The sequence below is a fragment of the Carassius auratus genome, chromosome 4 (assembly GCF_003368295.1).
Source record: "Carassius auratus strain Wakin chromosome 4, ASM336829v1, whole genome shotgun sequence".
Lineage (NCBI taxonomy): Eukaryota > Metazoa > Chordata > Actinopteri > Cypriniformes > Cyprinidae > Carassius > Carassius auratus.
The window spans coordinates 18,672,351-18,691,307 of NC_039246.1; the positions used below are offsets into that span (position 1 = coordinate 18,672,351).

The 18,957-nt window shown below is 37.1% G+C and overlaps 1 protein-coding gene across 23 annotated transcripts in view; it reads left to right on the forward strand.

Moving 5' to 3' along the window:
• Positions 1–18,957, forward strand: part of LOC113061565 (CUGBP Elav-like family member 2) — a 138,752-nt gene that overhangs the window by 87,298 nt on the left and 32,497 nt on the right. For all 23 annotated transcript variants that reach the window (XM_026230819.1, XM_026230764.1, XM_026230782.1 and 20 more), the window contains 3 exons: positions 826–1,022; positions 10,500–10,582; positions 16,639–16,687. In XM_026230819.1, the coding sequence (XP_026086604.1) occupies positions 826–1,022; positions 10,500–10,582; positions 16,639–16,687 (329 nt within the window). The remainder of the gene's footprint in view (positions 1–825; positions 1,023–10,499; positions 10,583–16,638; positions 16,688–18,957) is intronic.

Genomic DNA, 18,957 nt, shown 5'->3' on the forward strand with positions numbered 1-18,957 from the left:
AATAGTTCTTTGAAGTCGGCTTGGTGTGTCCTGGCCTTAAGTCAAAACCAAAACCAAAACTTGGAATACAAAACCAGTCATAAGCAGCACGGTTGTATTTGTAGCAATAGCCAAAAATCGGTACGATTTTAAGTAAAGATCACATTCCATTGAGATATTTTGTACATTTCCTACTGTACATATATCAAAACGTAATTTTTGATTAGTAACATGCATTGCTAATGACTTAATTTGAACAACTTTAATGGCAGTTTTCTCATTATTTCAATTTTTTCAGATTCCAGATATTCAAATAGTTGTATCTCGACCAAATATTGTACGATCCTAACAAACCATACATCAATGGAAGGCTTATTTATTCAGCTTGTGAGACTTATGACTTATGATTTTGTGGTCCACTGTCACATTTTAATCTTAATCATGATTATTTGCAACATTTGCCCCGTAGCATCCTATTTTTAATTTAACGTGTAAACACGCATTTTCTTTGTTTGTACAAACTGAGGAGCAAATAAAACTTATTTTGTAGGTTAATAGAGGTTATTGAATCTGGAACAGAGTCTGAATTCTACCTGCTCAGGACTATCAACACACACATGACACAGCACACACGCTGAGTGTAATAACACTGTTGTGATTTTAATCAGGGTTTGTGTCTCCATGTCTTCCTGCTTTAATGAGGAGCAGTTGTCGATCTGTCCGGCCCAAATTTGCTCTCGCTGCGAGCTCAGAGACCAACCCCTCTCACTTTCCATCTTTCAGTGTTTTCAGACAATGACATACACTGTTGACACTTCCTAACGCTTTCTTTCTGTTTATCTGCAGTAACGGTACAGCTGGGAAGATGAACGGCGCCCTTGAACACTTGGACCAGCCAGATCCGGATGCCATTAAGATGTTCGTGGGTCAGATCCCTCGCTCCTGGGCCGAGAAAGAGTTAAAAGAGCTTTTTGAGCCGTACGGAGCCGTCTACCAGATCAACATACTGCGAGATCGTAGTCAGAACCCACCACAGAGCAAAGGTAGTGTGCGTTTCGTGTCTTAATACATCACAGATGCCATCGCAGCAGCAGGGTGTTGTGTTGTGTCATGTGAACCTGCTCACATGTGCGATGTGTTTGCTTGAGTCTTCGGACTTCCTGTTTTGTGTCTTAATTTAATGTCTGCCTGTTTCTGACTTGCCTCCTACATCCAAATCTTTCTTTTTCTCCATTTCTCAAAATCAATGTTAAAAAACCTGTTTAGGCATTGCTAGAATGCATTGCAGCAGGCTCTGTTAAAACTATTGCTAAAGATGGCAGACCAAATTCCCCAAAATATGACAAATCTTCCAGATTTCTTTCAAACTTTTAATTGAAATAAAAACTGACAGTTTGGCCTAGTATTTGCAATGTTTATATCTTTATAGTATCGCAATATTAGCTTAGCAACACGCCAACATCAAACAAAATGTAGTCTCCCAAGCTGTTCACGCACTTCGTTGCTGCCTTTTTGTCCTTCTGTAAAGTTTCTACTTATATATTTTAATTATTATTTTCATGTGGTTTTGGTCAGAAATTATTGTGTTGGTTAGTTTCTTATTTATTTATTTATGATTTTTTTTTTTCATTTACGCACAAACTTTAGTACAACAGAAATGCAAAAAATTCATACAGAATGTTCATAAAGCGCATTGTAAAGTTTAATACATGAAACGTAAGGCAGTGAAATGAAAAAAGCTAGGTCTTGAGAAATATTTGCGCAATAAGCTGCAAAAGAAAAGCGTAACAATATTAGCATAGAAAAACAATGGAAACCATTAGAATTCAAAAACCTGCTGTGTTGATTGCCTTTACGTATTGTATTGCAAATGTGCTGCTTTAGAGCATGTTGTGTAGTATAGTGTATAGGTGCATTTTTTGGTTTAGCTTTAGCTTAATACATCAGACAGTTCATTAAATACATGCAGTAAAATTTTAGATATTTTGAATGAAAACTGGGAGGCTTGTGACTGTCCCATTAACTGCCAAGTAAATTACACTGTCAAGGTCCAGAAAAGTTTGAAAGACATCGTCAGAATAGTCCTCGTCGCTTTATGACGTTACGGTTAAACCACTGATTCTGACGTTGTCTTTCATACTTTTATGGACCTTGACACTGTTATTTACTTGGCAGTCTATGGGGCAGTCACAAACCTCCTGGTTTTAATCCAAAATATCTTAAATTGTGTTCCCAAGATGAACAAAGCTTTTACGGGTTTGGAACAACATGGGGGTAAGTGATTAATGACAAAATTTTCATTTTGGGGTGGAGTACTCCAAATGGAGTATCCATTTAAGAGTTTCAGACTCATAATTACGACATTGTGATGGCATTCATGTTCGCTCATATCATAGATATGATCCTTTCAACATGAATGCAGTAATGTTTCAAATCAGTCATTTATGAGGCTCCGATGCCGCCTATGTAGGCGGTAGACAGCAAGGTAGCTCCCTAGGTTTCAGAATAGCACTAAAGCGTAGGCGTTAACCTCGGTTCTGAAGAGTTGTTAACACTCAGACGGGAAGATGGCATGTACACTTTCACAGTGCCGCCCATCCTCTCAGTCTTATGTAGGATGAGTCAGGGATGAGTGGGAGAGCATTACTCAAGTCCTGTACTCTCTCTCTCGCATACACAGGCATTGCGACGGGTATCTCCGGCAGAGCCGAGGTGTGTGATTGGCTTTCAGACGGGGTGATGAGTGCTCCTGCAGTTCAGTTAGCTGCAGTTGGAGTGCCTCTCTCAGGTCCGGCTTCATCAAGGCCTCTGACACAGTCGTGGGGTCGTAATGGCTGCCGCTAGCCTTCAGCTTCACTCTAACCCATTTTCATTTAGTAAAAGGTCATCTGCGCACGGCTGTTAAATTAGACAGTACTGAAAGATTTCTCTACCGAGTAAGTCACAAGGTGAGCGTTAACTTTGGTGTGTCCCTCTGGCACTGTCTTTCCCTTTGGCATCCGCCAATTAGAACTAATTTTCTCTAAAAAGGATTTGGTTTTCCTTTTTTTCCACCTTTTGAAATTACCAATTAATGGGCCGGTTATATTAAGAAAATTGTGCCAGTTAACAGGACTCAATTTGAAGTGTCCTAAAGCAAATAAAACACTCTGTATTAGATAACCTGAGATTGTTCGCACACACTTATTGTAGTTTGCGTGACTTTCCACTGATGCAACCGACTAGTTTAATACATAACCTGCAAATTCCTATTTTCAGATGAGAGCAAGTTTTTTTTATTTCATTTAGAAACCAAGATCCTAGAGTCTGGAGGAAAGTTGGAGAAGCTTATATCCCAAGTTGCTTGAAGTCCAGTGTTAAGTTTCCACATTCTGTGGTGATTTGGGGTGCAATGTCACCTGCTGCTGTTGGTTCCATTGAGTTTTTTGAAAATCAAGTCACTGCACCAGTTTACCAAGAAATTTTAGAGAACTTCATGCTTCCTTCTGCTGACCAGTTTTTGAAGACCTGCCCAAAAGCACCAAAAGTTGGTTAAATTACAATGGTGTTGGTGTGCTTGACTGGCCAGCAAGTGCACCAGACCTGAACCCCAGAGAGAATCTATGGAGTATTGTCAAGAGGAAAATGAGAATCAAGAGACCAAAAAAATGCAGAAGAGCTGAAGGCCACTGTCAAAGAAACCACCTCAGTAGTACCACAAACTGATCACCTCCATGACACGCCTAATTGAGGCAGTAATTAAAGCAAAAGGATCCCAAACCAAGTATTGTGTTCATGTACAGTAAATTAGCATACTTTCCAGAAAGCCAACATTTCACTAAAAATGTTTTTTTTTTTTTTTTTGGTCTTATGAAGTATTCTAATTTGTTGAATTGGTGGTTTTCTGTTAAATGTGAGCCGGAATCATCACAATTAATAGAACCAAAGACTTGCACTGAATTAATTTAATACACAAGTTTGACAATTTGAGTTGAATTACTGAAATGAATGACTGAAACAAATGAAAATCTATGCTTTAAGTGTATTTTGTAAGTGGATGTAGTAGCTTTGCTTTTGCGTACTGCACTGTCCATCACACCATGCTGCACCACAGCAGTGCAGACAACTGAGTTATAATGGAAGCAATCTAGATTTGCATCTTGAGTTGTTGTTGTTTTATTAGCTTCACGCAGTGAGGACAATATTCTGCACCCTTGGTCACTGACATTAGTGCTTCCTGGTTTAAGACTTGTAGGTTTAAGGGGCCAGTGTGATATTCAGTCAACCCAAATCCAACCTTTTTTTTCAGTGTGGAAATGTACCAGTTTATTACAATGGTTTAATCGACGATCACGAGCCCGATGTTCCGATTCAGCATGGGATGTTGCGTCCTGTGCCCCGTGTGCGTCCCTGCCTGGCCGCCATAGCCTGAGCATCAGTGGGGAGGTGCTTCCGAACAGACGGCCTCACAGATCGCCTGCCCCATGCATGTGTGTGCGAGGACAGAACGAAGGCATAGAATATAAATGCACCCAGAGGTGAAGAGCAGGAATTGTTTACCAGAGCCGAGCTGCAATTTAGCATGGTTCGCACACGCGCACACACATAGAAACAGACTGTCCCTTGTTGATTGAGTGATGCGAGAGCGGTCCAGGGCTAAATGGCCCTGAGCAGCTGGGGTTCTTTAGTAAAGATGTATTCCTGTCTGCCTTTGAAGTCCGTCACACACACACGCATACGCACGCCTACACGCTCACAAGATGAATGGATGTGTTTGTGAGTGCATCCTTTTCAGTCCCTGGACACGTAGCACAGCCGCAGAATGATACAAGTGTGTATGTGTCCTCTAAGGCCAAATGCAGACGTGCTTTGCTAATGTATTGAAATGTATTCTAAAAGATATGTGTGTTCATGGGATTAAGTCCATAACTTTAGGGCTTTGGACGGCCTGTCTCGTAAAACAGATCAAAAACTGAATCTGGGAATAATTGGCATTCAAGACGTTTTCGTTTACAGTCAACAACAAAACGGGATCCGCAACCTGTCATACTTCCAAAATGCGACACATTTCCAAGTGAAACGAGATAGAGAATGCTTAGGGCGGTTCGTTTTGTCCTTCAGGAATTGATTGGATCATGGAAAGCGGCAGTTTCCGGATTGAATTGACAGTCAGTTGTGAAAGACTACTTGATTTTCAGAAAAAAAAAGAAAAGAAAAAAATCACTGGGAACTGCTGAGTTTAAACTGAAAAGCAAAAATAGTTTCGGGGCAGGGGCATTTCATCCAAGGAGGCAAGTGAGTGCCTCCTCAAAATATTGAATAAGTAAAAAAAAAAAAAAAAATCAAATATAAAACAATGCAAATGTTACAAAATGACATTAACAGTGTATAAATCATTGAAACATTGTCCAACCACACCACCAGCAGGTAAAGTTTCAGCAGGAGTTGGCATGTCTCTCACCTCCCCTGAGCCCATTGAGTTTTAACAGAGTCTGTAAAGTGTGCCTTGAGTTTGGTGGGGGGGTCATTGAGAATGAATGGAGGGAAGTCACCTGAGAGGAGGCAATGCCTTCATCGCAATATGTTTGGATATGGCTGGTTATGTTCGGCTTTGATTGGTTCATGCGACAAATCTCGCCTCTTGTGTTTGTGCATGTTCTGCAAATCAGACTGAATGAACAACACAATGGCGTTAATGGGAAGACTACTTTTAAAAAAGTAAACAACCCACACACTTAGATATAAGCACTTTGTAATGTCAAAATAAGACTCGAAATGGCCTGAAAACATGATTCTGTGGGAGTTGTGTCTGTGAAAAAATATTTACTGAGCTTTGATGACTGATGATCAAAAAAAAAATCTAAAATCGTTAAAAATTGACTATTAAAAAGAATGGCTGAACTCAAATTGTTGAGATATTATTTTGGAATGAATGTAAAATGCTTAAAAACACTAACTTGATGAGATTCATGCCTGGCTTTAATAAATAGATAACTGTTAGATGTCAATATTCCACAATTTGATAAGATTCTTTAGGGTCTTTGTGAAAAGTCTATAATATAAAGTACTTTGGTTAAAATTTCTCAATGGTATTGTAAAACAAAACCCTCTTTACCTTGTCAAAAACAGCTCTGTTCACAACAACCCGTTTTGGTGCATGTCCCTTTAAATGCTAATGAGCTCTGCTCACCCCACCTCTCTCCTCCATGGAGTAAAGAAGCAGTCCTCTGAGATTGTTTATTGTTGAGATTGCCACATTTAGCCACAGAACTTGCTAACTGGCACATTGCTAGGAAAGGCGATTTGCAGATATTCATAAAAACATAAAGTGAAGCTGGATCACGAATGATTCTCGCGAATATAAACGCGTTTAGGTAGATCAGAGGGGCTCATTCCCTTCAGAAACAAACATAATCCACTTGCGTCTTCAGCGGCTTAAATGTCGGGAGTAAATGCTGACTATTTCTGATGGTCTAAGGTAGGGGGCTGCACTATATTGTGAAAAAATTACATTGCGATATTTTATTTTTCTGCGATATATATTGCGATATTAAATCTAATCTAATTTTTTCGATCTCCCTCGCACTGCGCTCTCTCTCTGGTGCGTGCTCTCTCCCCCTCTCTCTCTCTCTCTCTCTCTCTCTCTCTCTCTCTCGCACACTCTCTCTCCCTGTTAAACTGACAGGACTTAAAAACATGCAAATTATAAACTTTCACTCTATGATGGTTAAACTGTGCAATTAACCTGCGAGTCACATTCGTGAAGGGCCGGGGAGCAGCTGGCCCGTACAGTTGGATCAGCTACGATAGCCTACATCGCACATCCTGCGATGTGACTATCGTGGATTCGTACATCGCGATATCAATGATTAAATGACACATCATGCAGCCCTAGTCTAAGGAATGTTTATTTAACCAAGAAAAAGTGACTTGAGACAAAAATCTATTTTTGTTATTCGTGAAGACTATAGTAATAACTGTATCAACTGTTATCGACTGTAGTAGTAACTGTAACAAAATCATGAAACAGAAGTGGAATTAATTTTAAAGAAATATAGCACAGGTACACTTTTTAATATATTATCAAATATAAAAGCATCTTTCTGTTACTGTTAGATGTGCAAAGACCCAAACATGAGCGCTGGGTTTGTAAGCATGCACATCCATCTGTCAGCGAGTCTGAGCACGAGTGCGAACGGTCACGGAGCTCTTGAGGCGGTTGTATGCCTCGTGGTTTTATCCTGTCTTATCCGTCTCAGGTGAGGCATGGGTTTTCAGAGCGTACGTCAGCAGTCCTGCCACGTACGGATGTGGAAAACACTTTGAGGATGGCTGTTCTGACCTCCCTGCCTGGGATTGTCAAAAGTTTCCAGCGTTGCAACACGATTAAACACGAACCGCTGTCAACAGCCAAGGAATGAGTTGCTGGCAGAGTGGAGAAAGCACTTTTGCTGACAACACAGGAATGAACAGGATCTTATTGGCCGACTGGCTCATATTAGTGTATTAGCGTTGTTTTGAAGGCAGCATTTGAAAGGTTTTGGAGATCTCTATGTTCTAGAAGAAACCTGGAAAAGGAGAATGGTATGCAAAATCAGTGAAGTCGCAAGTTGTCACCTGTGTGTTTTAGTAGAATGTGAAGTGCCCCATTCGCATTAAACACGGGAAAATCAGCTAAAATAATCTGATTAATGACACCACTCTTAAATTTGCAAAAATAAGTAAGTACATAAATAAATCCTTTAGCACAGATGTTTGCAATTTATTTATTTTTTTGATGTCAAATAAAGTTTTTTAGGCCAATACGGACCAACAAATAAAATAATTTAATTATTAGTGACCCCCTGCCTACAATTCTAAAGCACCACAACACAAATATCAGTATATATCAATACTGTTGATATATATATTACAATATATATTGCATTTAATATGTACAAACAGTACAGTTTCCTTTATTATAATAATAATAATAACAAAGCAACATACCACATTGGTTCACTACTGTGAGTTCAGTAGTGCGTGTAAACAGCTTTTTATAATAGATTTGTTCATGGCTCTTCAGTCAGAACTATGAGATTTCTCAATCTTATTTTTATCTTTAACTTCAGTGGTCTTACGCAAGTGTACGATGCCTTCCAAGTCTTGATGTAGTGGAGTGTTACTTAATACTACTGGAGCATTATGAGCTCATGTAGTATTACTGTCAGAGTAGCTGTGGAGTGTTTAGGCTCATGTGGTATTAACTCGAATCTCTGTACACAAAACGCATGTGAACACTCCCCCTATATCAAATGTTTCACAATTGTTTCATGCATTTAGTACCATGCTTTTGAAAAAAAAAAAATGTGTTTATTGCTGTATAAACATGAAGTCTGGTCCACACTGAAGCTCATTTTGGCAACTGAGACAGGAAGCAACCAACCACTGTCTTCATTTTCAAAACTAGCCAATCAGATTTAAGCTTACAGTTTTGAGAACGCTCTTGGTATTTTTGTGCGAAAAATCAGAGCATTAGACTACATGTCTGTTTAGCAGATATGGTACATTAATTCTGGATACAGTCCTTTGAGACCCCTGGGGTCAGATTTTTTTTTTTTTTTTTTCAGACACATTGGTTTGATTGATCAGAACCAGGATCTCATTAACACTTCAGTTCGTAGGTCACACTTAATTGGGATTGAACTTGCAACCTTTGTGTTAATGGCCCGGAACCATTAAGCCTCCCAGCCAGGACCAATATCAATGTTGACTGATGGGAATGTTTCAGGCATGTTGGGAGTTTAAATGTGTATGATCACTTACTGGTGACTGAGGTGTGTGTTTGTGTGTGACACTGGGAACAGGGTTGTTTTGGCCATGGACTGGACTGCAACGTTGCCAGGGATGAGTGAGTCCTTAGTTTATCCTGCCAAAATTCTCCTTGGCAGTAAAAGGGGATTCAGTTCACTCTTTTTTTCTTGTTCCTCTTCTCTTTTCTCTCTAAATAAAACATGCCAGCACTCTCAGCTTGCTTTGTACACACACACACACACATACATACAAAGGTCCCCAGCTGATTCTTTCTGTCAGTCCTCTCTGGTGATCTCTGCCTTTGTGTGTGTGTGTGTGTGTGTGTGTGTGTGTGTGTGTGTGTGTGTGTGTGTGTGTGTGTGTGTGTGTGTACTTCTGTGCTCCAATGCCCAGTCAAGGACAGTGATGCGTGTAGATATACAGTATACTGTACACATACTCATTTTCAATCTTCTGATGAAGGACAGAGCCTTTTGGTCGTTTGGTTTTGTTGGCCTTAAAAAGAATCATGAAATTGTGTGGCTTAATGGAACATGTCCATTAAGTGTTACATATTTCATTTGAGTCTGAAGTATGTTTTCCGTCTGAAAATAAGTGTTATTTTTGGTAATATTTATATGCTATTATACTGTTTTTTAATACTCTAAACATGCTTTTATTTGTATATTTTATTTTTAATTGTAATTTGTTTTTAGTAATAAGTGCTTTATAATTTTAGTTAGTTATTTTTTATTTCGATTGGGCCTTATTTTCTATTTGAGTGTTAGGAATTAGTAATACTTAATTTTAATTAACTTTCAAGTCCAATTTTGAAGTGTAAGCATTCTAGCATCTAATATTTATATTTGATTTCATTTAAGCCTTATTTCAATTAATTAAATTTTAATAGTTTTAGTCTTACTTTTAGTTAACATTAAAACACTGTTTAGTAAAAAACACTAAACAGAGTAATGCAAAATAAAAAAAATAAAAAATAAAAAAATGTTTAACAAACTTGCGCATTACGTTGTCCTTCTCAGCTGCACAGAAATACATCATGTGATTAATGTCGGTTTTATGAGCAAATTAATTATTATTATGTTTTTTTATTGTATTATTTGAAAAAGATTCATACACACATTTATTTATTTATTTGCACTATATATATATATATATATATATATATATATATATATATATATATATATATATATATATATATATATTTATTTATTTATTTATTTATTTATATTTAATTGAATTAATTAATGAATAAATAAATAATAATTATTATTTATTTAATTTACTGAAATCTCATTGGTCTAAAAGTCTTGTATCTGTTGTGGTTGGTCTTTTCTTCAGATATGTTCTGATTGTTTGCCATTATGCCACAATGTGCAGTGTTTTCTCTTTCATCAGAGTTTTTACCTCAGTCATGCTTTCAACAACATGAGGCATCAAGCTGGCTAGCCCCTCCCACAGTGAATTCTCATTGGTCCAAAATCCCACTCCATATGGCTGTTTATTAAGCATCACGTATTAGCCTCTTTCCTTTCATTCTCGTTCTCGCGCTCTCTCTCTCCCTTGTCCCTTGTCTTCTCTGTGGTATAGTTTGGCAGAGATCTGTTTGACAGCAGTGAGATTGTTTTCTCTCTCAGCAGGTAGTGGGACGAAAAGAAAAAGATCAAATCCACTTGGCTTATTGCATGCTTAAAATGCTTACCTCTCTCTTTCCCTCTCTCTCTCTCCATCTCTGTCTGTTTTCCCAGGGTGCTGTTTTGTCACATTCTACACACGGAAAGCTGCCCTGGAGGCCCAGAATGCACTGCACAACATAAAGACCTTAACTGGGGTGAGTGTTTGTTTATCTGCTCATGTCTGTCAGAGAATTTCTTATTCAAATGACGACAGTTTCAAGTTTTTAATCTGGTTTCCTTTGTTAGAGGTTGTAATTCAGGAAACTGTGTGAAGTTGTTTTGAGGAGACAGGTTTATGGTAGCTTTTTGTCTCAAGTCAAAGTGCGACTTTAATGAGTTTATGATTTGCACTTTCTGACGGAGCGAGTGATGTTGGTTTTCATGAAATCAGAGCCATTGTTTCTCAGAATCCAAACACAAATGGTCATGGGAGGGATTTGGGCTGTACTCTAGGGTTCAGAAATTTGTGGTTGGTAAGATTTTTTTTTTTTTGAGAAAGTAATTTATAGTTTTATTTAGCAATGCAGCATTCAATTGATCAAACGTTACAGTAACGGCATTTAAAAAATGGAAGCTGCAGGTAAATGCTGTGCTTAAATACTTTGTTTCAAGTATTACATTTTCCAAAAAAATATTAAGGAAAAAAAGCACCAGATCAGCATATTAAAATTATTTCTGAAAGGTCAGGTGAAACTGAAGACAAGAATGATGGCTACTGAAAATCCAGGTTTGCTATCATAAGATATATATAAAAAACCCCATTAATTTCAAACTAGGATAATTACAGTTTTACTGTATTTTGAACACAGTTTTATTTCAAATCAATGCAGCCTTAGTGAGCGTATGATTCTTCATTAAGAAAAAAAAAAGGAACCGATCAAATTTTGAGATGCACTGATATTAATTATTATTCATGTTGTGGTTGATAAACAATAAATGCCAGATTTTATAATCTGACTCAACTAAATTCAACCAAATAGGTGAAAACTAAATACTGAAAACTAAAATGAACGGGTTTATAATCCTACAATTGATTTTTAAGCATTTGGTGTTATATATATATATATATTTATATACACAACATTAAAACATTTCTGTTTGGTCCTCGAATCTGATTGGCTGAAAGGAGTGTGATATTCTAGTGATATCTAAACTCAAAACGTATTTGAACCACCTAAAACATGTTTGTGTACTTGTGTACTGCATGTTTTTGTGCTTAATGTGTTTTTGTCACTGTATGAAAGAGTATTAAAGGTCCCTGTCAACTGTAATAAAATTAAATGTAAGGTTGTCCATACAGTCAAAGTAGTCAAGATTATTATTTTTTAAATAGATAAACTGTTTTCTTGCTTTTAGTGTCTGCTTTTAGTGTCATTATTTTCAAATCAGCTTTTTTGTTTATTTAGAAATGTTGTTTATCCTATTCCAAACTCTTTAGCCTACGGCAGATCTAGAGATGTCACGTAAGATTATCATATCAATTGCTGCCAGAATCAGACCGTCTCTGAAGCGGCGTGTGTGTGTGAGGACGATTGAAGGCTAATGTAGGACATGTCTGTTAAAGTATCCTCCAGCTGTGAACGAATTCATCTCTCTCTCTCTCTCTCTTACATTAATTCAGTTCACTGAAGCCTGCTTATACACTACAGATCAGTTCAGTTTTGTGAATATGCTGGGTATGAAGTTTTTAGACAGTAGACCTAAATTTACAGTGATTACAGACGCAAATGAGAAGGCCCAAACAAAATCTGAAGAATTTATGCTTATTTGTTGGAAAAAATAAAATAAAATTGCAGAACTCTGCAGAATGGATTTGAATATGTTAGCTAAGGGGGTTTTAAGTCTGTAGTTGGGAGTGAAATCCAAATAATAAGAAAAAATATTTTTGAAGATTTTATAAACATGCTGGGTGTTTATTGAATTTGATCAGTGACAGATGTTCTACTTCTGTAGAAATGTCTATCTATCTATCTGTCTCTGTCTGTCATCTGTCTGTCTGTCTGTCGGTCATCTATCGTCTGTCTGTCTGTCATCTGTCTGTCTGTCTGTTGGACATCTATCTGTCTGTCTGTCTGTCGGACATCTGTTGGACATCTAACTGTCTGTCTGTCATCTGTGTCTGTCAGACATCTATCTATCTATCTATCTATCTATCTATCTATCTATCTATCTATCTACAGTATCGTTCAAAATAATAGCAGTACAATGTGACTAACCAGAATAATCAAGGTTTTTAGTATATTTTTTATTGCTACGTGGCAAACAAGTTACCAGTAGGTTCAGTAGATTCTCAGAAAACAAATGAGACCCAGCATTCATGATATGCACGCTCTTAAGGCTGTGCAATTGGGCAATTAGTTGAAAGGGGTGTGTTAAAAAAAATAGCAGTGTCTACCTTTGACTGTACAAACTCAAAACTATTTTGTACAAACATTTTTTTTTTCTGGGATTTAGCAATCCTGTGAATCACTAAACTAATATTTAGTTGTATGACCACAGTTTTTTAAAACTGCTTGACATCTGTGTGGCATGGAGTCAACCAACTTGTGGCACCTCTCAGCTGTTATTCCACTCCATGATTCTTTAACAACATTCCACAATTCATTCACATTTCTTGGTTTTGCTTCAGAAACAGCATTTTTGATATCACCCCACAAGTTCTCAATTGGATTAAGGTCTGGAGATTGGGCTGGCCACTCCATAACATTAATTTTGTTGGTTTGGAACCAAGACTTTGCCCGTTTACTAGTGTGTTTTGGGTCATTGTCTTGTTGAAACAACCATTTCAAGGGCATGTCCTCTTCAGCATAGGGCAACATGACCTCTTCAAGTATTTTAACATATGCAAACTGATCCATGATCCCTGGTATGCGATAAATAGGCCCAACACCATAGTAGGAGAAACATGCCCATATCATGATGTTTGCACCTCCATGCTTCACTGTCTTCACTGTGTACTGTGGCTTGAATTCAGAGTTTGGGGGTCGTCTCACAAACTTCCTGTGGCCCTTGGACCAAAAAAGAACAATTTTACTCTCATCAGTCCACAAAATGTTCCTCCATTTCTCTTTAGGCCAGTTGATGTGTTCTTTGGCAAATTGTAACCTCTTCTGCACATGCCTTTTTTTTAACAGAGGGACTTTGCGGGGGATTCTTGAAAATAGATTAGCTTCACACAGACGTCTTCTAACTGTCACAGTACTTACAGGTAACTCCAGACTGTCTTTGATCATCCTGGAGGTGATCATTGGCTGAGCCTTTGCCATTCTGGTTATTCTTCTATCCATTTTGATGGTTGTCTTCCGTTTTCTTCCACGTCTCTCTGGTTTTGCTCTCCATTTTAAGGCATTGGAGATCATTTTAGCTGAACAGCCTATCATTTTTTGCACCTCTTTATAGGTTTTCCCCTCTCTAATCAACTTTTTAATCAAAGTACGCTGTTCTTCTGAACAATGTCTTGAACGACCCATTTTCCTCAGCTTTCAAATGCATGTTCAACAAGTGTTGGCTTCATCCTTAAATAGGGGCCACCTGATTCACACCTGTTTCTTCACAAAATTGATGACCTCAGTGATTGAATGCCACACTGCTATTTTTTTGAACACACCCCTTTCAACTAATTCAACTAATTGCCCAATTGCACAGCCTTAAGAGCGTGCATATCATGAATGCTGGGTCTCATTTGTTTTCTGAGAATCTACTGAACCTATTGGTAACTTGTTTGCCACGTAGCAATAAAAAAATATACGAAAAACCTTGATTATTCTGGTTAGTCACATTGTACTGCTATTATTTTGAACAATACTGTATCTATCTATCTATCTATCTATCTATCTATCTATCTATCTATCTATCTATCTATCTATCTATCTATCTATCTATCTATCTATCTATCTATCTATCTATCTATCTATCTATCTATACATCCATCCATCCATCCATCCATCCATCCATCCATCTATCTGTCTGTCTGTGTGTCTGTCCATTATATGTCTGTCTGTCCGTACCTCCATCCATGTCCTTGCTACTCTGTTGATTAATTTCCACCTGTGTGTGTGTGTGTGTGTGTGTGTGTCAGTGGGTTATCTGTTTATGACTTTGACAGATGTTATCAATTTTCCCATCTGAATTGGTTTTAAGAAGGTCTCGTCTGTTTGAAAATGTTTGTGTTGTGTGTGTCCACATGCTGTAATATATATATATATATATATATATATATATATATATATATATATATATATATATATATATATATATATAATTACATATCACTTACTGCCAATGTTTATGCCACCGTGTGTGTGTTTGTGTGTGTGTGTGTGATCAGGAGAGTGTGGCAGCTTATAAAATCCCAACTGTGTGCCCATCTGCCTGACTTCTGTGATCTTTTACCCAAACACACATAGTGTGTGTCCTCAAACCACTGGACAACACAAATACAAAGAAATTAGCTGATTTTCTAAATTTTCTTAAACATCTGAATATATATTTTTAATGGTAAATACAAAAATGTTGTATGGTCTGTGTCCAAAGAGACCAAATAACCTCAACAACAAACTTGGGTCTTTTAAAACCTTTAAAGATTCTATTGACGGTCAGAAAGAGACTGTGTGTCCTACTGAATCAGACGCCTGAGGATGCTGGCAGCAGGGGAAACCATCAAAGACCGTGAACGTGTGTGTGTGTGAGAGAGAGAGAGATGAAGGCCAAAGGTCAGAGTTGAAATGAAGTAAACCGATATCTTCAGTTATTTCTGACTGCTTTTATAATTCGATCCAACCCAAGAGTTATGGAGGTGTCATTCTGTCTCCAGCCGCAAATGTTGACTCCTTTTAGGTGTCTGTATCTGTGTGTTGTGAGACCAAGCATGTACATTTCATGAGAAACTGCTAACAGATCATGAGGTCTGTAATTAGTGTCATGGCCTTTAATGGGAGAGCAAGAACAAACACATCCACGAGCTCCGTGATGGTCACATGGAAGCACACATTATACAGAGAACACAGCTTGAATATTGCACACAGAGCTGTGTGTGTTGGACAGATCTGGTTTCTGGCAGTATATTAAAGCTGGATTCAAGATTTGACCATGAAGCTGAAGGTGTCACAAGAGGAGAGATTTTGAGAAAGAAAAAGAGAAAATAGACGAGCAACCAAACGTGGAAGTGCAGGCTTAGCAGATGTTTACACAGAGCGTGTTCTTGCTTTCAAAGAGCTTGAGGACAACAGAATCGAACAGAATGCAAGGGGTTTCAAGACTCATGTTTTGAGTTTTCAATGTGCATTTCATAATGGTTTTGATGCATTTAATTTGACGATTCAATTTCCTAAAAAACGTGCTAGTAAACTAGTTTCAAACATACTTATGTCGCAACTTTTGAGTATTTGAGATAAAGGTAATTATGAATAGCATCTCTGATTTTAAATAGCAAAAAATTATGAATGACGAAGCTGGATTTATTTGCATATAATATATATATATTTATTTATGCTAAAATATTTGTTTGGGCATCTGACTGTAGTGGTCCTAGTAGTAGAATCCTTTCAGAATCATTTATGTGCATGAATTAGTTCTAGGTCAAAATATAATTTCCATAAATCTGTTTTTTTTACAAGGGTATACTTAATATAATAATGCTAATAATTATATTTTATTATTTGTATAATGTGTGTGCAATGTGCATGTGATACATATTTTAGAAAAGTAAATCTTTTGAGAAAAGAATTGGAGAAAATAAATAACCCTGCAATGAGACCAAATACATAAAAGTGGTGATTGATATTGCATATCGTCAAACAGCTGGGGAAATGAAAGACATCTGACGGGTTTGCACATTGACTGACAATTGAAAAGCTGTGCAGACGAAACGGCAGCATGCGTACGGCAAATTATTCCGAAAATCGTTGACTAGAGATAAACAAGAACAAGTGCGTGCGAAAGAAAGATGGAACGCAATAAACATTTCATCGGTAAAGTGCTGACAAATCACCTTCATCACGCGTACGTCTTCATTCCGCTAGCATCTATCGAGATGAAGAATAGAGTCAGCGGAAAAAATGACGACACATTAACAAGATTACAGCGATAATGTAGAACATCAGTGCGGCAGTGAGACGAGGTTGATTATGTGCTGGCGTGAGCGTTAACGAGTGTGTTGTAGTAAATGTGCCGTGTTTGTGCAAATGTAACCCGTGTGTGTCCTGTGTTTCAGATGCACCATCCCATACAGATGAAGCCCGCAGACAGTGAGAAATCAAACGGTGAGTGGCTTATTTTTCTCTGTACGTTTGTTCCGAAGGTCAGTCCCTGTGTTTGTGTGAGGGACTGGGAGATGGATGAATTATTGAAACCCAGGAGAGCCACGGGCCAACAATAGTTTAATTGTGTGCCCTGGCAGTGACCCAAACACATATACACACACTCACATAAGCCATATTGCTCACAAAAAGATTTTATAGATGCGGTTAGGAAGTCCACTGCAAGGGAGCTGGTGTTTGGCCAGAGATTTGAGAGCTGAATGATGATGTAACTATAACACCTATGTTACTACATAATCTACCTTCTGAAAAAAAAAAAAAAGTAGAGATATGCTTTATGTAGTAAAACGTTTGCACTCCCATTGAAAAATGTGGGTCAGTTTTTGTGTGAAATATTATTATTATTATTATAATAATAATAATAAAAAAAAGGTTTTCTGTTTTAATATATTTTGAGATAGAATGTATTTGTTGGATTCAAATCCTAATTATCAGCAGCCGGAGTCACATTACTTTTGATTTTAGTTGTTTCCGATGTGGAAATCATAATGCAATTTATTTTCAAGTTTAAAAATACTGCTTTTATCTATTTATGTCAAATAATTTGCCACTTTTAGCCAACTGAATGCATCCTCACTAAATGAAAGTATTGATTTCTTATCAATAAAAATCAATCAATCAGTCATATTGACTCCCACATTGTATAATGGTTGTATCAATTATAGTAATTTTGTGGAATAAAATTGAAATATGTTGTATTTATATAAATATTTTGTAGATATTTATTTAAATCTGTTGCAAAATAATACTCATCCACGTGTATTTCCTTGGATATTAGTGAAATATTATGTCATAGGGAGTCATAACAGCTAACATATTTCATCAGCTATAAATTGCTTTAGTGTAGAGTGGAACTTGCTTGCAAGACATATTAATGTTGATTCTTTAACAAACCTGTCAGAACTGGTTCACATATCAGTCTGGATGATCCATACCTGAATTACTCTGAAACAGAATTATTTGCCAAAAATCGTATCCATTGATTTTTTTCAAGTCAGTGGATAATAACTTTCTTAATGCTAGTTATTGGTCTTATTGTATTTGATTTGCTGAATGTTATTTCAAAGAAAAACATTTGTTGTTATATTTCATCAAAATGTAATAACTCGTTCTGCCTCTAATATGACTTATTATGAAAATAAAATGGTGTGCGAATAGCATTTAATGTATTTTTTTTTTTTCAGAGTCTGGTTGGGCTTAACAATTTGTTCGTGTAAAAGGATCCGCGTCTGTCTGTCTCTATGAGTGACAGGGATGTTATAGATGTGACCCTCCATAACACATCTCTCATAGATGATATTATATCAGATGTTCACTGTAAGCAAAGCTCATTAGTGAACACTGTAACCCATCAAACTGAGAACCCTGCTCCTCTGTGTGTGGTTAATCTTCTGATATGACAGTGTGTGTGCGTAAAGGCGAAGCCTTTGAAACAGCACTTATCGCTGGCTCATCCTGTCGCTGTTAAATGCACAAACAATTCAAACAGCAAAATAAACAAGTGAGCTATCGATTTCCCAGAGTGCAGCGGCTTGCTTATCGGCCGCCCAGCAGTAAGAGCTGACACATTCTTCATTAAAAAAATTGGATTACAGTTGCCTCTCTCTTGCTCTCTTTCTCACACACACGCAAGCGTGCACAAACGCACAACTGCAAACTGTCACCGAATATATGATTTCAGATGTATTTTTAATATTTCCTTCTTGTTCAGTACTCTTCCTATTATGCCGAACATTTCAGATTAGAAACATCTAAAGGGTTACTTTTTCATTTTTTATTAATTAATGAATTTAATTTAAGTTGGAAGTGTTTCCATACATATTCGCAATATTACATCGTAATGTTAAATTGAGCTGAAAGTTGTATGTTTTATATAGCCAAAAGAGTAAATAAAAAAAATTCCAATTCCACTGATATTTGTGGAGTATTCATTGCCGTCCAATGTACTTTTTTTCCACATTTTATCTAGTGTTGATAATAATAATAATAATAATAATAATAATAATAATAATAAAAAGCATTACAGCTTGCCAGAAAACACTACTCATTTAGCCGGTTAATGAGGTGTGCAACCAAACTACATTTCCCATCATTCTCTGTGGCAGCACAAGAATGATTTAATGCATAAATAAAGCTTCAATTACAAACCTAATGCACCTTTTCCTCTTCATTTTGGTGCATTAGACCTAAAGAGCTTCCTGTCTTTATGGTGA